At 41.0% G+C, this 22,702-nt stretch overlaps 1 protein-coding gene across 3 annotated transcripts in view; it reads left to right on the top strand.

Moving 5' to 3' along the window:
• Window positions 1-22,702, top strand: part of rabgap1l (RAB GTPase activating protein 1-like) — a 118,026-nt gene that overhangs the window by 90,757 nt on the left and 4,567 nt on the right. For 2 of the 3 annotated variants that reach the window (XM_052073903.1, XM_052073904.1), the window contains exons 18-22: window positions 137-178; window positions 6,232-6,360; window positions 18,075-18,167; window positions 20,145-20,255; window positions 21,477-21,581. In XM_052073903.1, coding sequence (XP_051929863.1) covers window positions 137-178; window positions 6,232-6,360; window positions 18,075-18,167; window positions 20,145-20,255; window positions 21,477-21,581 — 480 coding nt within the window. Of the gene's footprint in view, window positions 1-136; window positions 179-6,231; window positions 6,361-11,098; window positions 11,285-18,074; window positions 18,168-20,144; window positions 20,256-21,476; window positions 21,582-22,702 lie in introns of those variants that run through there. The other variant, XM_052073905.1, reaches the window with a different exon arrangement.

Genomic DNA, 22,702 nt, shown 5'->3' on the forward strand with positions numbered 1-22,702 from the left:
ATCTTAGTCCAAGCACTAATTCACATATTAATCCGCTTTTAACGTGTTCCTGATTTTAACGTGGCAGCAAATAAAATGTTTTCTTTTGACCTATTTTTTATATTTGACTGATTGAGATTATTTATTTATGTTGCAGGGTTTGAACGTCATCTTCAATGTTGCCTTGGCTCTGCTCAAGGTCAGTAACCGCACCTCATTCATTGACACACCTTCCACTTAAAATAGCTCGATTGTTACTGTAGACAGCATTTTTTTTTAATTCATTGTCACTCCTCCTTTTATGATTTACGGGTTTTTTGACACATTGACAATTTGACACAGGTGATGGCGATACACTCTTAACCTCTCTGCCTTGTGTCTTATGGAGTGTGTGTTGTATATGGTCTCCATCAACACTTTTGGTGCTGCTGGTACTTTGATTATCCGAAACAATATATGTACAGCTGTGATCACAGGTACTCAACGTTTCGATGCCGACAATGCCTTGCGCACTTGTCTGTAACACTTCCATTCTGATAGAGGATCAAACAATGATCATCAAAACAGAACCCACGGTCTGAAATGAGTGCAGGTTTTCTCTGAACCACTTTGTTGTTTTTGTCTGAGTGGTGTGGAATTCCTGTTTGTTGTGTTACCAGATCTTCTTGTGGTTTGTTGTATCGATTCATTCGGCACAGTCATATTGCGTATGGAAGATTGATTGTGGGCAATCATCAATCATCTTTATTCATGTATTGCAGAACACAGAGAACAAGCTTTTTTTCTGTCCTCTAGGCTTGGTGTCCACTTGATTCCACGATTATTATAATAAAATAAAATTAGACCCTTAACAATGACAACTACACAATGCGTTCAATATGAATCATGTTCAAAAAGGATAGGAAGACGTGCTAAGGACTTTTCAAGTCATACTTACTTCCAGACATCGTTCACAGCAACAGAATTCTCTCCAGTTTCACATCAATCTCTGGAATCTAAAAGTATTCACGCAAGAAAAAAGAAACAATCAGTGCGGAAATTACCAGCAGTTTTGGGCAAATTACTTCCAAACTGTAATATAATTCACATTACAGCACTATTTTCTGGTATGTGCATCTGAATGTAATGTTTCTTTCGAGTACAGTGTTACCATCTTTATACAAGTAATATAATCAATTGATTTACTCCTGCTTTTGACTTTTGAAAAGGAAAATGCTACATTTGCAACCATAACAGGTGAAGTTCATTTGTAATGAGGACCTTAATCTATACAATGTTGGGTATCACGTTAAACGTATCAATTCTGTAATAGAAGATCACTGCCCTTAATTCATATTTGTATCACTAACAAGATGTATTTTTCTTCTTCTTTTCGTCTATATTTGGTCCAGTAAAAAATATAATTCCAGACCGTACACCATAAATGAAATTATCAACATACTGAAATTAATTTACGCACATGGTAAAGATGAATTTATATTACCAAGATGCGTTGCTATTATACATTTTTAAATATATATTTTTTAATGTAGTGAAATATATTTGATAACTGATCTGACAAATAATAATGATGGATGGATGGATGGATGCATGGATGAGTGTATAATTTATCTAAATAAAGAGTCAGACAGATAGCTCGATAGCTTGACAGACAGACAGATTTTGATAGAGTGACCTGAGCTCATCTTTTCTTTTTTCTTTATCATGAAAAAAAAAATGAACAAAACACAATTCAAACTTCAGTGAGTTGTGAAGTCAAAAGTTTGAGGTGAATTGAATGAACAAATGGAAATAATAAGGGAGTACATCCACTCTTATTTAATGGGGCATAATGTAGTTTGTGCGATTGGAGTAGCCATGTATCATGGCATAGGCCTTCCGCCCAGAGACGGACTGACCGATTTCCATTTGCTAGCTATCTGCTAATTACAGTAAAAGCCATTTTGCATCCTGCGATTGATGGCTCATTCATTCTAAAAAGCACAATGGCTCTTAATGCTCACATTTCTCAGCACCGCTTTTTATATAGGTTTTTTCTTGCGTGTACTTTGATTGTGTTTTGCATTTTATTTCATGAACCCATGACTGTTCATGGTCTGAAAAACATTGATATATTTCAATACACTGCGCTGTATGACACATTTGTCTGTTTCGGGTCATTGATCAGAAATCGGTGCAGTGCAATAATTTCGTATCTGTTGGCGTCAGAAGCTCATTTTTAAGGGGAAGACTGCTGCCCACATCTTTCACAGTTAATTAATGCTGTGGTCTTGTATTTTTTAAAATGTTAAGCTTGACATTCTCTATTTCTGGCAAATTTGTATTGTCGTGAACATAAAAATATTGTACGAGAGGATCAGAAAATAAAAATAAAGAACGGGTTCTCTCATGCTCCAATAATTGTACATAAACAGTAACACAACAACCTTGTAAGTTCATCATATTATTAGTGGTAGTTGTAGTCGACGTCAAAATACTACTGCTACTAATAGTAGTAGTAATGAATTAAAATGTACGAAAGGAAGAAAGAAAATACTTGTGCAGTTGAAAACAAACTTAGATGAAAGATGAAAATAATCAACCTTTAAAAAATGCATGTATATATTTTTCGATACTATTAATATTTTACATGATTATGTTAAAATAATTATGCATTCCTGTTCATTATCCGAGCAATGATATACCCTTTACCAAAAAGAGGTCCAACGTGGAGGCAATACTGGGGATTGGGAACAACTGAGGATGTTAGGTGGGTGGAATAGGATTCCACTGCCAGCCTCCTATTGGCCAGCCATGACGACATTCTATCCGCTTCTCTCTCCCTCCATCGCGTTCTCCTCTCCACTCTCATCCCCCTCCCTCCATTTGGGTCCGGCTCCCTCCCTTTCCTGCTTTACCGTCATCATCCACATCGCTCCTCACTCACTGAATGTAAGGTGTACCATACCATCAGCTATTTGGACGTGGAGGAATAAAGCTTTTTTAAAATTATTTTTCTTTTTTTCTTCTAATTTACATTCTGTTCTTCTTTACCAACATAAATGCCTGTATGGAGCGGAGCCTCTTCTCGTCGCCTTCAGTTTTTCATTCTGTCTCAATGCTTTGACCCACAACCTCTGCCTCCACATCTCCAGTCATCTGCTGGATCGATATTTTTGCAGCACGGTACCTCCAACCAGCACACGGATTGCAGCAAAGATGACCTGCTAGCTGCTAGCCATTAGCTGTTAGCATCACAAAGAGACATTGACAACAAGACTGGCAGTGGCCGGGAAACACTGTGTGTTTTCATGCTTTTTTCTCGCTCGCTCTCTTCTTTTGCTTTGCCTCGCCCCAGTTGCTGACCAGAACAATCGCTCCCGATAACACAAGCCTATTCACAGACTCACAGATGCATCCATTTAGCCTGTGTTGTTGAGAATCAAATGACTTTCCATTTAAAGGAGCTGTCTTCCATCTAAAGGATCTGCAGACCACTACACAGCATCTACTAATGGAGATCTGCCTGAGGAGCCGTGGAGTCCATACTGTCTTCGCCACAGCAACTGTACTTACTTGAGTTAGATCTTTTTCTACCTCGTCCCTTGCCATACTGCCACAGCAAAAGGATGTCACTCCTGCTTCTCTCGTTATAGGATCCATACCGTTATATTGGGGTTTTTTTTGTTTTTGTTTATTGGTAGGGGATTTGCATTTCCAAAATATTTTATAATATTGTCAGCTTCATTTCAAGTGTATTGGCAGCACGTTCGAAAAGCTTTTGAGCGTTGTGTCGTCTCACTTTTCACTCATGCTTACTGGAGGGAATTTTTTTCTTTCTTTTCGAAGTTTAAGAATTAAGGGAAAATAAGAAAAAAGCAGATTGTGTCCGTTGCTGCTGTTTGTTGGAGCAGCAACCCACGTGTTGAAAAGCTTTGTTGCTTAGCAACGGCATACCGGACTGAGATTGTTATTGCAGCGAGTTAAGAGTGGCTTGCAGGTTGAAGACAGCATTATACAACCAACGGCATCTTTTCCTAATTTTATTACTTCTAACATTGGCACAACAAATAGTCACATCTGGGCTCTGACGGTGGTGGGATGAAAACTCTGTCATCTCATCTCGTTCTTATTATTATCAACATTGGCTGTGCCGGTGGATGTGGTCAGTACTGTCCAATGACTGGGTAGTCTCGAATCTTGGTTCGGCAGAACTCTCATCGTTTGGACTCCTCAGTGGATAATTACGTCTTTGCTACGACCTCATCTGTCATCTAACTCACCAGACCAAGTGGGACATTTCGGACGACACGCTGGAGTCATACGCCACCCTAACCCCAAAGAGGGACCGCCCTTCTCCCTTGCCCTCTCCAACTCTGCCCTTTTCTCCTATCCCCTCCCCTGTGCCCTCTCCGCCTCCTCTTTCGGCCCTGACGCCTCCTCTGCAACTTCCAGCAGTGCGAAGGGCAGTGGAGGATGGAGAGGGGACGACAGAAGAAAAGGCCCAAAGCAGTCAGGCCTCAGCGGATTCCTTCTGTAAAGTGATGGATCTACTCGGGATGGGGCATCGACTCTTTGTCCCGAAACTGCTCGCGGTGAGAATGGGGACTGGGAATGTTCCATGTTCAGAGTTAGCAGGAGTGGAGTAAAGGGCTTGTGTGTGAATGCAATAAGCTTCTCTCCGTCCACCTGATAACATATCGGTACAGTATGTTTCCAAAAGTTACATGTTGCAAGTCAGTTTGGGTGACTGCATGATCTCCTCACTTCAATGCCTCCATATTAGTTGTCAAAGGTAGGACCAACTGATGCACACTAATAGAGTTCCCCCACAAGATGGTGGTATTGAGGTTTCACTTGGTACTTGGTGATATTACCCTTTACTTACAACAATAATTTAAAAAAAAGCACCTACACCTATTCATTCATGGCGCTAGCTGTCCGATCATCATAATGTGATCATTGCAGGAAATTGTATTCTTGTTTTAATTTCTTATGGAAAGTAGAACATCCGTGGCTATATTTTAGTGTTCACTAAGTGGTGATGTCCATCCATTGCACATTGCCCACTGCTGGCTTGTGTTTTGGAAGTCTTAGTTAAGTGTAAAACAGTATAGCAACTATGAGAGTTACCGTCGTCTCACAAATTCCAGGCTGTTTTCATTATTCAGTAGGGGCGCTTTCATTTACAATGAAATGGGATTAATGGAATAGATGTGTGCCAGAACGTGTGTGCGTGTGTGTGTGTGTGTGTGTGTGTGTGTGTGTACACGATATACAGTATGTCTGAAAAGTTCCAAAACTTGTGTCACAAAATCCATATTTTCTCATTCAAACTAAAATCTCTGCAGTCTTAACATAGTTTCCTTGCCTTCTCTGTAAAGCCTCCAAACGCTGTCTGGAAGGGTCCTTCCGAGATCCTCTGCAGTTCTGATTTCACATCTATATTAATGTCGTCCATATCGTCAGAACGAGACCCCTTGATGACCCACTTGAAATGGCAAAAAATAAATAAATAAAGATACAGAGCCAGGACGGATGATGAGGGGGGTCTCTCCAGAATCGTGATGTTGCCCTTTGCGAGGAACTGTAAAATAGATATTTTACAGCATTGTCATGGTGAAGCAGGCATGAGTTGCCCTGTCACAACCCTCGCCTCTTTTTACTCCCTGAATGGAGTAAAAGCCGCAGGAGCACGTTGTAAACGTGCTGGTCAAACGTCTGGGCCACATTGAAAAGGAAAATTTCAAATCTTGTAACCCATAGTCCTTGAACCTTTCTGACAAACCTTGTCTATGTTTATTTAAATACATTTGGTCTTCGGTGATCAGCCTATAAAATGGATAACATATGTAATCGTAAAGGCATAGTTGGCAATAGTATACTGTATATCACAATGGTCCATAAAATGATGTATATTGTCCTTATTAGAAGTTAGTCACCAATGGCCCAATGAATTTGAAAAAATAATCCGTCCGAGATTAGTAGCATCACACCGCAGTGGCCACACACGATTCACCTTGTTTGGCGATGCCTGCGGCGACGTGCATCCGTAGTTTGTATACTCTATGTATGTATTAAATGAAGAACCTAAAACGGTGAGAACATTCGTCTGTGATCTATGTTATGTACAATACTGTATGTTGCCTTTGTGTAATGCGTGTATGTAGTTCCAATCAAGTGCAATACAAAAGTGAACAATTTGGAGGAAAAAAGTATCACGCATGACTAATTTTCCCCCCTCCGCTCTCCTTCTCACCTGTTTACCTGCAGACATCCAAAGAGGATCTCTTGCAGGCAGACTTTGAAGGCGCTCTCAAGTTCTTCAGAGTCCAGCTTCCCAAACGCTACAGAGCTGCGGAGAATGCCAGAAGGCTGATGGAACAAGCTTGCAACATAAAGGTTTGACTCTTTCCAAGCACGTGCAGCAAGCGCTCATCTTCCTTTTAGCCTAAGCACTGATTTTAGTCCGGATTGTGAACGATTAACAGCGATCACAAAAGTTTCACATAGTTTCTGTAATAACGCTTCAGTACAATTGACCATATATTAAGATTCTTCATGCAAACAGATTCACTAAAACTTTAAAAACACATGACAGCAGCCAGTAGGCTGGACTATGTCTTTCTCATATCGAGATCAAGATATACGGTGGTGTGAAAAAGTGTTTGCCCCCCCCCCCTTCCCGATTTCTTATTTTTTTGCATGTTTGTCACATTTAAATGTTTCAGATCATCAAACAAATTGATTTGTCCGTCAAAGATAATACAAGTAAACATGAAATGCAGTTTTTAAAGTTCAAGTTTTTATTAATTTAAAGGAAAATAAAATCCAAACCTACATGGCCTATGTGTGGAAAAAGTCTAGACCTAATAACTGGTTGGGCCACCCTTAGCAGCAACAACTGAGATCGAGCGTTTGCGATCACTTGCAATGAGTTTTTCATTGCGCTGTGGGGGAATTTTGACCAACTCATCTTTGCAGAATTGTTGTAATTCCGCCACATTGGAGGGTTTTGGAGCGTGAACCGCCTTTTTAAGGTTATGACACAGCATCCCAATAGGATTCAGATCAGGAATTTGACTAGACCAGTCCAAAGTCTTCATTTAGTTTTTCTTCAGCCATTACCCTTAAAATGCCATTCAGGCATCCAGGAGTCCACACATTGCCATGTAACGCATCAGTGCATGTGACACAAACATTTTTCTGTACGCTGGTGGGTGGTTAATTCAAAAATTTTAGTTTTTTTTTTCCACACGACACATCCATCCACATTCTGAACCACTTATTTTTACTACGGTCATGCATGGACAAATTGGTACATAACAACACACACATGGATGCCATGTATACACGCACACCCACGAACATAACAAACACTTCTGTTGTAGCATAACATTATTGATCATGAAACCACAGTTGCTGTGCAATGTGAATTTAATTATTTATGATTTGTTGATGACTTTGTTAATGTTGCTAATTTTAAAAAACTATCTACACTTTCCACATCCTTTTCGATTGATATTTAGTTTTTTCTTTTTTAGAAAATACTCAACCTATAGTTAATATCGTTATCGAGATATCTGGCAAAAATATTGACATTTCAAATTTTAGCCATATCGCATAGCCCCAGGGTATCCAGGCAGCTTTCTCCACTATTTGTCCTGCTGACAGAGTTTGTAACTTTTTCTTCCTGTGGCTTTTATGGAACTTTGTTGACAATTATTGTTCATTGTTATTTACTTTATCTGAGTTTTATTCGATATGAGGTGGCTTCCATGGACACCAATCATAATTTTCCCACTTTCTTTCACTGACATTCCTCTATGCTATGTACCCACACACAAACATGTTATCATCCTCCTCTTGACGTGAGTGAGACTTTTTTAAAAATTTGCTGAGGTCACGTGAGACCCAAACCAGTCCACAATGTAATACATTTGATTACGTCCTTGTGAGTTGTGCGTGCCTGTATGTATGTGTGAGAGAGAGAGGAAAGAATTGGCAGATGAAATAGATAACGTTCCCTCTACCCTTTCCCAGTGTTGTTCTCCTTGAATGTACATACAGTAAATATTTTTCATTTCAGTCATTTTTTTTCTGTCTACTATCCAAAAACGATTTGAATGTTCTCTCTTTGAAACCTTGTTGGGGACACGTGTGGCTGTTTAGCACGCACAGGTCATCCTGCAGTGTGTCATGTTTATCTTTGGTGTTTCTGTAGCATATTCATTCTCGATAATACAGTCCCAAGTGACATGGAATCTCATTCTTAGCTTGAGCATTTCAGTTCCGTAAAATACTTTTCCCCACAAATACACAAAACAAAACATTGATACTGTTTGTTGCGTACACATGCACAAGCTCATCAAACGACTTGTGTTCTTTAACTATACAGTGTTTTTTTTTCTTTTTACATTCATACTTATGTTTTGATGATTTCAAAGCAATGTTGGACACATTGAATCATCCAGTTGGGATGTTGGCATTAGCTGGGGGACAGATTCATAGATTCCATTGGCCTTTTATCATGTTTTGGCAGATGAGGCTGTTGTTTGCACTCCTCAAGGTGCATTTTCTGAAGCTTCCTTCTTCCTTCTACTGTCTATTTTTAGACGAGTCACTCTTCTGTTTATGAAATAGAATATTCCTGGGCAGTACTATAATGAGAAAGTCATTCAAAATGAGAGAATTGGGCAGTGAAGATATGGATTGGAAAGAATGAGGGGATAAATTATCTTTCTTCTTCCACAAGACTCGTACTTAACTGTTAAGTCAATATATATGCCAGCTCGCCAAGCATAAAGTCAAAATGATTGCCCAAGTTTCATTGAACCAATCATTTTAAAGCTAAATATGTGTACCACTGTGAGATGAAATCGCAGATAAAACGACATTTGCAGAAGGTTCAGCACATTTAAGCCGTAGATGTTGCTGTAATTCCTTACGTGAGGTCATTTCAGCCAATCGGAATCATTTGCCTGCAACGTGAAAGCCAACAAACGAGCACTTGAATAAAAAGAAATATACGGAATGTAAGATTCTAATTTACATCCGTGCGGAATCAAAATCTGAATGGCACTTTGATCAAAAATTGTTAACACATTAAATCAAGCAAAGCAGCATACAATGAGGAAACAAACCAAAATCCTGGAAACCGTTCCATTGCCAACCAAGTTTATTCCCTCTTCACTCCATCTCCTTTTTAAATGTTTTTCCTCAGTCAGCGTATAAAGCAGATCAGCTGAACTTTGTAAGCTGCTTAAAATAGCAAACACATTCCCTGCCACCTTGGCTTCATCAAAAGTAATAGGGTGGCTTAGCTTTATTGAGGACTATGGGAAGAATTTCTCAAGATCTTTGGCATATTTTCGACTGAAGCGAGTGTGGTGACTTGGGTGTTCAAAAATCATATATGCTCAACTTTTGCCTCAAAATGGAGATCTTTCTTTGACTCAATATCACAGTCTAAATACATACAGATTTTTGCAGATTAAAAGAATAGATATAAAGATTGTTTGAATTGAAGGAATAGTGAGCTTTGGGTGTGTTCTTTCAGAAACATGTTTATTATGGACTATCTATCTATCTATCTATCTATATCTATATCTATATCTATATCTATATCTATCTATCTATCTATCTATCTGTCTGTCTGTCTGTCTGTCTGTCTGTCTGTCTGTCTGTCTGTCTGTCTGTCTGTCTGTCTGTCTGTCTGTCTGTCTGTCTGTCTGTCTGTCTGTCTGTCTGTCTGTCTGTCCGTCCGTCCGTCCGTCCGTCCGTCCGTCCGTCCGTCCGTCCGTCGCTCATGTTGTATTTCTTCCTTGACTGCCACTTTTCTTTCTGTGGATTAAAAATAATAATAAACATGAATTGCTGGCAGTCCACACATAGCATTGGGTGAGTGGTCAACTGTTTTGTTTTTTTTCTTTCCCCTAATCTAAGTCGTCTTCTGAGGCATTGTGCCCTGTGCGGCGGGCTTTACGACTCAAACTATGATAAATGCATGGGCAAATTGTAACAGAACAACACACACATAAAGTTAACGCATGCTCATAAACAGCAAACACTTCTGTTGTAGCATAAAATTATTTATCATTAAGGCACAGTTGAACTATGACATGAATTTAGTTCATTTTTTTCATCATGTATTGTCAACTTGGTTCATGTTGATGGTTGTCAGGAAGAAAAAAATAATTGCCACATCCTTTTGGATTCATATATTGCTTTTTCTGGGAAGAAAAAAAAGCTTAGTTTTCCACATCACACATCGTAATATTGTTACCGTACTGATATTGAGTTACCTGGAAAGATATTGAAATCTGAAAGTTGGTCCATATCGCACATGTGCGCGTGTATAAATGTATATGCATGTGTGACGGGTGTCACAACTGTGATATCACTCCGTTACACAAGTACGTATAAATGCTTTCCCTCCCATTTTAGGTCATCATAGCTGCCAATTGCTCCATGATTACAGCAGCAATGGGTTCATTGTTCACAGTAGTTAATCCGCTGTAACACCCAGACAAAATGACATGGGAAACGGGTTTCACCGGATTGCTAGTGTAAAACAACGGTAGATTACTCCCCCCCCCCTTTTTTTCTTTTTTTAAAGCTCACATGTATATTCTACACCTTCAGGCATTTGAAGAGCAAAATGAATTGTGCATCTGCTGAAGGAGAAGCTTGTTTTGGCCTCATAAAACAATCAGATGTCGTCAGGAAAAACAAGCAATTCTGCTCGACAGCTTCCCTTTTATGTGCCTCTGGTATAGGTGTGAACAAAGCGTTAGAAGCAACTCTCGTGATGTTGGATTCAATTAAATAAATATTTCAGACGGTCTAAAAAGGAGAGGAAATGAGAAGGAATCGGTCAGCGGAAAAGAAGGAAAAGCAAAGTCATCCTCCTCCTTTGTCATGCACTGCTAGTGTTTCAGAGAGGGGATGGAGGGGGGTTGAGAAACAAACAGGTGTGTTGTACTGTTCACTCACTTCCCCCTGCGCTCAGTGGGCAGGGCTCAACTCCTGAGTGAGAGACTCTTGAAAGCAGCCAGTCGCCTCCTCTTCTATCAGAGAGAGAAGCGAGCGGTGTCAGCCGCGCGCTTCTTTCTTGGGTCCCCGACGCGCGCTTCCTCATCTTGGTTCATTTCTTCTCTTCCGCTTCCTCCTTGCTGCTGGGTGCGAGCGAGCAGGAGTCAAGATGATGCAGGAGGTGTCCATCGTGGTGGCATATGACGCTCACGTTGTTGAGCGGCCGGGTGAAGAGGACACTCTGGCCCGTTTGGTTGCCCACTCCAGACCTGTCAGAGCGCCTCGACCTGTGGTATGTCTGTACTGTACTGTATTGGTTAGTTTTGCCCTTTATGCATTTTTATTTGCGTTGGTATTTCATCAGCACCATTTTACGCTATCTACACATTTATTTATGAGGTGAAAACTGCTAGTGGTAGGGTGATGATTGTTTAGGGTGAAAAAGCTTTGTCACTCAGCTCTGCTCCAAAGTGAGGTTTGATTCATTGTGTTACATATGAATTTGGAATCAATGGAGACCTTGTGTGTGCGTATGTGTGTTAGGGGGAGCGGGTTTGTTTGCCTCACGTGGCTAATTGAATTCCATGGCCTAGTTTTTCCTGGGATGTCCACTTGCCTTTGTCCTTATTTCAATTTTCAAAGTCTTCTGGGCTGCCGAGGGGCCGAGGCCTCATCATCATACGCACACGCATGCAAGCACGCACACACGCTTAGCAAGATTATACCCAGTTCGCCACTCGAGCTGCAGCATGTGATCTCAACCTGGGCAACAGCTCCATTTTCAAGTGCTACTATTCAGGTCATAAAATCTCAAGGTGGGCCTGGTACCATCTCCTGCAGCACCACAACTTTAATCACATTACGATTGTCCATAGTAGCCCTCCATATACAGTATGTTGCTTGCGACTACTTGATGGTAAGGACCCTCCTTCAGCATCTGACATCCGATTATTGCACTTAAAACAATTCACTACCAAATCTTTAACCCGCAATAATCACAAGTGCCCTTGGTTGTCTGTTGTTTGCTATTTATTGTTTTTATGTGTTTATTATGATATATTTATTTATTTATTTATTTTTATGCAGTTCAGTTTGCTGCCCTTATTTTTAGCTGTGTGTGTTTCAATGCACCGCATGTTTGCACTGTGGTTGAGAGAGGAAAGTAACTTCATTTGTGCTGTATGTTGCACACAGACCATATTTGACAATAAAGCTTGACCTGACTTCAAGGAAGAAAATGTTGGCATCAGCATCATTTTTTTTAATGAGGAGTCATACAGCAACCATCGTGCAATTGAAGGGGTGGGGGGAGTATGGATCTATCTGGAATTTTAACACATTGGAAAATATTCAAACAATCTCTCCATACGCTTCATAGTTATTGGCTACAAACACTGAAACATTATACGATCCCATACAGTATTTGATAATGCTAGCTTTGAAGAAAGTGCAGCCGTGCGTTCGTGCGCGATTGTGTGTGTGTGTGTGCGCGCGTGCGTGTGTGCGTATGTGTATTTCACTACTGACTTGTTAATATTTTGCTTACAGTTCTCAGAAGGCAGGTGCAGTTATACACCATCACATTATATCCATGACATACATTCATATTAAATAAACTCGTTTTGGGACAATGTCCATTGAAACCGACCATGCAGATTCTCCTAAAAGTAGATTTCTTTTTTCCCCAGTGGTTGCTTTTTCATTTGCTTGGTCATGCTTTGTAGTGTGTTTTGTTGATGATTGGATTGACTGCATCTGGACTGCATCTTTTTTTTAATTTCTGTTTTTAGGGTGTCATCTATACAAATTAGTAATGACACTTCCACATGGCTAGAACAGTCATCCTATGCAGACCTAATTATATTGATGTGTAAAGGTGCTGTAGTTTATTCCACCAAAAGTTTGCAAACGACAATCTTCATTGTGACTTTTCTATTTAATGGCTGTACTCGGCTCCGCTTGCTTTGCTTTTTGGGCGGTCTGTTTCCCCCACTTCAAAGTTGCACCGCTTCAGTAGTCATGAGAAACTATGAAAAACACACTACAATGAATCAGTCAGAAAGACACCTTAACAACAACAATGAAGGAGAACAAGCCCCCCTTTAATTGTTTGCACGTGGCTGCAGCAACAAAGCAACAGCGTAAGAAAACATTCTCCTGTGTGTCATTTGTGTCATTTCTAGAAATCGATCATCAAATGTTAAAATGAAGAATCAACTCCACATTTGCTCAATTGATGCCTTACATATCCTATGGGATATGGTATCCATTTAGCAAGCTTGGAACCCCAACAAACCAGGCAGCATAAAGGGGGAAAAAGGGGCGTGTTTGTCAGCCCTTTGAGTGACCTCGTGTTCTGTCTTCATCCTGCCTCTCAACTGGGACCTCCCACGGTGTGCAGCATTTTCACCTGGTGACACATTTTAAGTGAGAAACAGTCAAAAAGTCAAGGGTATGCTTGATGAACTCATTCGAGTCTCCTGGATTGGAAGCCGTTTTTGTGCTTTTTGACTGATCTTTCAAGATGCGCAGATTATCGTGTTCTGTGACAGTTTATTCTAAGCACTGAACCCACCAAAAGAAAGAGTAGATGCTCTTCTTTAAGGGAAACAAGAAGTTTGTTACCATCTTTTTTTTTTAATTTTGTTTAAGATGATAGCTGGTAGGTTTAAGAGCAGCAGATGCTGAACCTGGGAAGGGCCAGTTTGAAACGTGATTCACTCAAAAGGGTTCTCCACAGCATCAATCTGGGGCTGCTCCGTAATGACATTGTGTTGCGGCAACTTCACTTTTGTTTTGAGCAATCCTGGCAACGGATGTCGCTTTCTTGTTTTGTCTCGATGATTGGCGCAGATGGCATCATGGAGTTGAGTGATAGTTGTCATTTTTGCAACGGCCATAAATATGCGGATGAAGGGGGCCTTAAGTATTCCGATGTTGATTTTTTTAATCAAGCCAATTACGCATTTGCCCCCCAAGCACATTGTTGCCTTGTGGGTGCGTCTTCGTCTCGGTCTTACAATAACTTGTGCACAGGTGAAAAGTGCTATGTTTGAGTCTTTTCTCCTTTTTTATGAGCAGCTTGGGAAATGTGGCTGTAATTGCTGGGTGATCTGTTAAAATGTTGAAGGTATTTAGTACTGTACTGAAAGTGGGGCGGAGCGGCTGTCTTCGAAAGCCTTGGGATGGCCTTGTCAAATGCTTGTGTAATAGCTGCTTCAATCATAATGCAATTTTGTGAAACTTGAGGTTTGAAGTCAACCATAAACCAGAATCCCAAGAAAGGGATGCATTGCCTTAATACCTTTGCTCTGTGTTCCAATTTGCCAAATGAACTTATATTTTTAATTTCCTGACTGAAGCTTATTTCTAGGAACTCAAGAGGCTCGATATGTGATTTACTTTCTTACATGTGTTAGTTTCATCAACAGACAGGGTAACAGTGTTAATCTGTCCTCATTGTGTTCCTATGGTCAATATTTCTAGCCAACCTGCACATACAACGCTGCTTTTTAGTCTCATAAGGTTCACAAAGTGTCCGGCCTTCCTGTATGGAGTTTGCAGGTTCGCTGTGCCTGCGTGGGTTTTCTCCAGGTAGTCCTGTTCCTGCCCACATTCCAAAAACATGCCTGGCAGGTTAATGAAACACTCTAAATTGTCCCTTGGTGTGAGTGTGAGCGTGGATGGTTGTTCATCTGTGTGTGCCCTGTGTTTGGCTGGGAACCGGTTCAGCGTGTCCCCCGCCTACTGCCCGAGGACAGCTGGAATAGGCTCCAAACTTGCCCGCCGCCCTTGTGAGGATAAACGGATTAGAAAGTGGATATTCATGTCTTCATACCGTATTGGCCCGAATATAAGATGGCTCTGATTATCCTCTTTTTCAAGACCCAAGTTTGAAAAGACTTTTTAAACACCAAATTAATTTTTATACAGAAAATAATGACAGTACATCTGAAACAAATGATTATAACAATATATTTGAGAGAAAAAGCATCTTGAAGTTTACACCATAACTTCTCCTCAGCTGCCGGTTAACCTGGCCGATCTTTGTCCCACTTTTCTCCAGATTGTCGCTACGTTTCTCCATTTTCTGTTACCGGTTCTATTATTTTCTTTTCTTTCTTACTGCTATTTTTTATTTTTTTTTTCTTCGTGCTACTGCTATTTTTATTTTTATTCTTCCTGACAGGGTTTGCTTTGGCCTGGGGAGTCAAGTTCAGAATTCGCTTCAATGATATCTGGCGCCATCAAGCGTCGCGAATGGGTATAATGTCTAGACCCCGAATATAAGACGACCTTCACTTTTTCAGTCTTATTTCAATGCAAAAAATACCGTCTAATATTCGGGCCAATACGTTAGTTACCTTCAAAGGATAACGGGCCAATCCACAGTTCAGGACATGGGAAACAGTTGGGCTTAGAATTTGGTCTTACTTTGTTGTCTGTTTGTCGTCGTCGTCAGAAATTGTGGTCTCTGGGCGCAACGTGCAGACTTAGCACAGCAACATCCAAGCTGGTTCGAAGCGAGACTGTTTTTGGAGGTTCGACTCAGTGTCTCCTTGCTATGTTGTTGGGCTCTATCACACAAACAAGACAACTCTGCATCACAGAGGAAGAACACATGACCACAATCCCCAAATGTAACAGTTGGCACTATGGCGATGTTGTTTCCACACAGGGGAGATCAAATTACCGCCCACTTGGAACAGACACGCACAGAAACAGCTCGATATCGTGAGTCTTGAGTGTCATCGCATCTTTTTCTTTCAGCTGATTTACTTAAAACCGCTCATTAATGAATCATTTGCATCATTTGTTTTCATTATTTTAGGGATGATCATAATTTGGAATCCATTTGAAGGCAAAATTCTGCTTTTTAGGTCACCATACTCTGTATCTTAACTGAACACTGGGGGAATTTCTTCGTCGAGTTTGGTACTGACAAAGGAAGGTAGTGGCTTGTGTCTTCAGCACAAAAATGGTCAAAAAGTTTCAAATGCGAATGGCTAGCAAAAACGCACAGTCATATATGAAATAATCTTGTCTGGAACTTGACTATTATATGCATGCTTTATTCTCACATTATCCTGAATGGTTTCCGTTGATTTTGCAACGGTGTGAAAACTAGACGCTGCGCAACACGAACCACAATACCACAACGTTGTCAGAAGCAACAGCCACTGTTCGGGGTGACTGTTAGTTTGTTTCAGAATATTATTTGTTTTTATTGGCATCAAGGATTGACACGTTTCTTATTACTGGTTGCAGACTGAAGATTCTGTTCCAATACTATTTATTGCTGTTAAATTCACATTATCAACTGTTATCATGTTCATTAACAAACCCGATTCCAATGAAGTTGGGATCTTAGGTAAAACATTAATAAAAGCAGAATACAATGATTAGCAAGTGCTTTCTTTTTGACCTACATTCACTTGGATACACTCCGAAGATCTTGAATCATCAAAGTGATGGATTATTGGGGATTTTTCCAAATATTATCACTGGAAACATCTTCTAAAAAAGCTACTATGCAACAAAAGACGAGCAAAGTTGAGGAATGCTCATCAAACGCCTGTTTGGAACATTCCACAGTTGAACAGGTTAATTGGAACCAGGTGAGTGTCATGATTTGAGAGAAAAGAGAGCACCCCTGAAAGGCTCCGTTGATCACAAGCAAGGATGGGGCAAGGTTGACCACTTTGTAAATATCTGCATGAGCAAATAGCCCGACAATATAAGAACAATATTTTTCAATTTACAATTGCAAGGACTTTAGGGATTTCAACATCAGTTATCCTTAATATCTTTTTTTTAAATTCTGAGAATCTGCAGAAATTCCTGCACGTAAATGGCTAAGCCGAAAACCAACATTGAATGCCCGTTACCTTTGAGCCCACCAGGTGGCACTGCATTAAAAACTGGCATCCTTGTGTAAAGATTATTGCCACTTGGTTTCAGAATGCTTCATAAAAGAAAAGTGAAAGTCACAAATCAAGAACACCCAAAAATGCCACCGGCTTCTCTTTCCCCGATCTCATCTGAGTTGGGCTGGACCAAAGCAAAAAAGAGTGCTGTGGTCTGACGAGCCCACATTTCAAATTGTTTTGGAAATCAAGGATGTTGTGTCCTCAGGGCCAAACACCAGAAGAAATAACTGGATTGTTTTCAGTGCAAAGTAAAAAATAAATAAATACATAAATAAATAAATAAACTACATCTGTGTGTTAATGCCCGCGACACAGGTAACTTGTACACCTGTGAAAACACGCTGAAAGGTATATTAAGCCAAAATAAGTTGCCTTTTACAGTGATGTCACTGTTTATTCCAGCAAGACAATGCCAAGCCGCATTCTGCAAATGTTACAGTGTGGCTTTGTCGTATAAGAGTGCGGTTACGAGAATGGCCTTAGAATGGCCTGCCAGCAATTCAGACCTGTCTGCCATTGAAAATGTGTGCCGCATGATGAAGCACAAAATCTGACAAAGGAGACCCCGGACTGCAGAGCAACTGACATTGTACACCAAGCGAGAATGGGAAAGAATTCCTCCGACAAAGCTTCAACATTTCGTGTCCTCCGGTTGCTTGACCTTGCCATTTAACGCTTATTGACTGCTGTTAAAAGGCAAGATCATTCAACGCAGTGCTAAACCGAGCTCTTGTCCCAGGTTTTTCCGAAGGTGTTCCAGGAAACAAATTCAAAATGAGTAAACATTTGCAAAAATGACAATAATAATAGTAATAACAATAACATTGATCAATTTGAACACCAATATATTGTCTTTGTAGTGTCTGCGGTTGTATTGTAGAGGTTGAAAAGGGATTTGCACATTTTTGTAGTCTGCTTTTATTTGTTCACATTTTACACAACACTGAGAGGTTTGCACTTTTGCAGTATGGTGCAGTTGACCTATCGTTCATCAAAGGTCAAGCATTGACTGACCGATATTGGTGTACACAATATGAATGAACTTGTAGCGTTTGACCATTCGCTTCCAAATTAAATAACCCCTGCTTTGTCTCACAAAGCGCTGACTCTTGAGTGTGCACAGTGTTTTAATTGTGCGTTGTGTGTTTTTAGGTTCCAACCAAGAAGCTTAAGAAATTTGAGAAAGAATATCAGACGCTGAGAGAGAGCCAGCTCCAACAAGAGGACCCCATTGACCGATACCAGGTACAAACACGCACACCCACCCACACACACACACACACACACACACACACACACACACACACGCACACACGCACACACACACACACACACACACACACACACACACACACCTTTCGGCTCAGTGTATCTTATATTTCAACACACATTCAAAATCAGCAAAAGGTGCTGATCTGCTTTTTAAATGTATCGTCATCTTGCTTTTTTACACTGAAATGTTTGATCTTAAAGCACATTAAGTTTTATGATCGCCATGTGAAATGTGCTGTGCAAATCAAATTTGATGATGTATAGCGGATACGTTGAATATGTTGCTGTTTCTTGTCTTGAAACGCTGTCTGGACTTTGTTCTCACAAGCTTCTCTACCGTTACTTTTCAAGTGTTGAAGTTATATTTAGCATCCTTGCTGAGTTTAGAATTCTGTGGATGCGCCTTCCTCGTGTCCTGCTTTCTATTTTGCATTATTCATACTCGAAATGTGACTTCTATCACTGTTAAACATCTCTCATATCTATTCTTGGTTCTGTCAGAGATTCGCTGCCCTTAAAACGGTTTTTGAAGATTCAGACACTGAAACTGCTGTGGCACTTGGTCTCACTTGTTCAGCTTTACGGGACAGTTTTATTGTTTGGTTTCTTCCAAATCAGTCATTTTAAGCGCCAATTCAATTCATTGCGACATTTGGTGAAAGTAACTTAGTTATGTTCTCATGCCGCTATTTTCTGTTCAAGTAGAATGTGCTTGCTCAGATAAAATCTAATCAAAAGTCATAATGTAACGACGCCAAAAACCTTCGCTTTCTTTTGTACTTCTTGCACTGTATGAATCCATAGAGAATTGTTGAATACATGAGCGGCGCACATAACCGAGTGGCAGTCGAAACTATAAGTTGCTGCTTTTGAAAAGAAGGAAGGAAACGTTTACTTTTGATAAGAAGCTGAGCTACAGTCGTTTCCTCTTCCATCAATCGAGAGGCTGTATAGGGCCAAGAAGTAAGTTCCTTTTTGGTGACGACAGCACTTTTTGAGGGGGCATACCTTGCTACCATTGTTCTGTGGTTTAGTAACTGTCATTTTTCGTCTTGTTGTTGCGTCGTGTCATTTTATTTCGCTTAACTTGCTTCATAAGAGTGACAAAAGTTGGAGTAGGGAGGGAGAGGGAGAGGCTTGAAGTTGCTGGCGAGAGAACGGAAACGCCTATCATGTGGATCGTGTGTTGAAGTTTAGTTTGTGGTGCTGCCGCCTTGATAGCAAGACTCTGGATTGCAGAGCGTGGTAAGATCTTTCTGCTCCCTCTAAGGATTTATTGTGAAAAGATAACACAAACTATCATGTAACTTGGGGACATCAATGTGATTTGAGGCTATCGTGTCGATTTCCCCAAGGTCAGAGGAAGTGTAAACATCGCAAGGGATTTGAAGAGATAAAAACGTCATGCATTGGCATTTTCAGCAGTAGAATCTACCAACAGGACCTCACTGTAATTATTCTAATTAAACTTGTTACTGGCAGGAAGTACAGTACCAAATTGGATAACAAGAGTGACATTCAAACTACCGCTCCTTCTTCCACAAAGCGATGGTCTCATTAGATAAAAGTATGCAAGGAATGTACCTCATCCAAGCTCGGTATTCATACATACGTGCACTTTGAATGTTCAGATCTTAGTTCTAAACTGGAGGCAAAAGGATTGCTGTTGTCTAAAAGTTTTCCGTATCACGTGGCTGTGTCATTATTAAATCAACGGCGTCATGTGAAAGACTTTTTAAGGCAGTCATGAGATTCCATTGAGGGGCTACTACAATAGTCACGCTATTTTCATATGAATTTTACTTGAGGAGGATGTCTTTTAAAAAATGGCAATGAGCGAAAGGCATGTAAAAGAAGGAAATTGGGGAATATGACATGTTTCTTGTCAACATTACAAGAGGCCCCTTCTCATCTGTTTATGGCTCATTGAGTATGTGTTTGTGTTTACAGAGGGAGAACCGCCGTCTCCAAGAGGCCAGTATGCGGCTCGAACAGGAGAATGACGACTTGGCCCACGAATTGGTCACCAGTAAGATTGCCCTCAGGAATGACCTTGACCAGGTAATTAGAATTCGAAGACGTCCTCTTCCACAAGAAGCGTTCCAATTTGATCATATAGAAATCCATTTACTTGCGCTTATCCTTGGTTGAGTAGCAGCTTTAGCAGGAAAGTCCAGACCTTCCTCTCCCCAGCCACTTCCTCCAACTCTTTTGGGGAGGGTCCTGAAACTTTCCCAGGCGAGCTGGGAGAGTTTGTCCCTCCGGCATGTCCTCACGTCTCCGCTGCCTCCTCCCTATGGGATGCGCGCGGAACGGCTCACAAAGGAGGCGTCCGGGACGCTTCCTATCAGATGCCTGAGCCACCTCATCCAATTCCTCTCAGAGTGGAGATGCAGCAGCTCTACTCTGAGCCCCTCCCGGATGACCGAGCTTCTCACCCAATCTCTAAGGGAGAGCACAGGCACTAAGCGGATGAAAAGCATTTCTTGTTCTTTTGCGAACATAGGTGAGGAAAGAAATGTAAAATCTACTAAGCTCCATCTTCACAACAATGGATATGCATCCCTGCAGACACTGTACCGATCCACCCGTTGATCCGCCGTTGCATTCTTTTGTCACTCGTGAACAGAGAAGCCGGCACCAAAGTGGAGCGAATACTTCCAACCACTGAGCCGGTCAGACTCTTGTTTCGCGCCACGCAGCAGGTGCTACAATAAGGTTGAAATGACAGTAACACAGTTATCTGAAGTATTTTCACGAGAGGCATGGTTAGGTTGTCACTGCCGATGAGTTGAGCGCTCTGAGGCAGATCAAAAGTGTGACCTTCATTAAGTTATCTCATGCTGTGTGTTCAAATGCCTTTGGGTCAAAGTCGACGAAATATCGACTTTGCAAATATTTCAAGGTTCCCTCTTGTTATCCTTTGTTGCAAAATGTAACCCATCTTTCGAGCATAACCGCCATGCGTCTTGGTCGCCACGCTAGTAAATAGCGTCACCGCGGATGGTGCTTAGCACAATATGAGCGGCGACGTCATTCATCCTGACTGGAATCGATAAGGGAATCTTTTCCAAAAACGCCAAACTCCAAGGAATTAGATCTCTGGGAACCGGTTCTCAAAGAGAACAGGTTTTCTATTCCCATCCATAACCGACTCACAACATCTGAGTACTATTTAACATCCCTCAATTTTGGCTACGACAAGGTGGCTGTGTAATGTGGCAGAATAAGATGCACATCTGTCGCGTAGTACACCTTGGCTGTACGTTTGTGTGAATTCAGGCAGAAGACAAGGCCGATGTTCTGAACAAAGAGTTGCTCAGCACGAAGCAGCGTCTGGTGGAGACGGAGGAGGAGAAGAGACAACAGGAGGAGGAGACTGCTCAGGTAACGGCCCCCTCCCACTCTGCCTTTCTGCACAACGAGCACATCAGAGGAAGTGCAGTATCGCCAGCATTCATCCGCTTTCAGGCGGAGCTCCCCAAAGATGGGCTTTGCCATGTCCACCGTGGACGTTCACACATCTGTTGAGATTTTGCACATTTAGATAATTATCGGATTCTGTATGAGTGGCAAGTTTGTGTCAGCCTCTGAGACAGTGACAATTGCTTTGAACACAAAGTGTCATGGATAGTGCTAACGCTCATAATTTGGTCGCGGTTTTCTGTTTCCTCTGACATTCTGTCTGTGTGGCCCATCTGTTATGATTTTTACAGCCATGGAAAATAGGGTGAGACCGCCATGTTTTCTTCGATTTCATTTTAATGTCTGGCGCCACTTAAAGAGGTAAACATGGAACCCCTAAAAGTGCCGTTTTTGAAATACCGTCTCTATTCAACCAAGAACTTTGATTTGTTATCCAGAAAACCTTCCGAAAACGTCTCAACAAGCTCTGGAATTCAACTCTGGGGAATTATTTCCGTTGTCATTACTATAGTAGGCCAAGCAAATGTATCTTTAGTTGGGCTAGGCATTGAAAATGAAGAGGAAACTCAAGAAACAAGGATGGTCTCCTATTTTTTTTGCATGGCCGACAGCCATTGGCTGTACACTGCATCGCAAAGAAGCAAAATCGCTGGTGAGTTGGTGAGAGATCGTTATGTGAAATTACAGTATCCAGTTTTACTTTGGTGCAAAATTATTTATTTTCTCCAGATAATGTGGAGGTATAGCTGGTTCTCTGTGCCAACAACATATTGTGACCGTCATTATATACATATACTTTTTAGGACATTTTTGTGAAGCTTGTATCTGCCTTCCTGTGGTGTACAATCTTTCGACTGAAAGTCACTTGAATGTTCTTGTGTTTGGATTCTTATGAAAAGGATTAGTCAACTCAAAATTCACTTCCGCTGACTTTCTTTCCAAGCCACAAACAAGAATGACGGTAAAGGTCATTTTGAAGGTAATTCACTGCACCGCGCAGTGAGGTGTTTCTTTTGTTTATCTCATTGAGATCAATTAGGTGAGCAAAGGTCAAAGCGAAAAACTGAACAGTGTCATCGGTA

Source organism: Hippocampus zosterae, chromosome 8 (assembly GCF_025434085.1).
Source record: "Hippocampus zosterae strain Florida chromosome 8, ASM2543408v3, whole genome shotgun sequence".
Classification (NCBI taxonomy): Eukaryota; Metazoa; Chordata; class Actinopteri; order Syngnathiformes; family Syngnathidae; genus Hippocampus; species Hippocampus zosterae.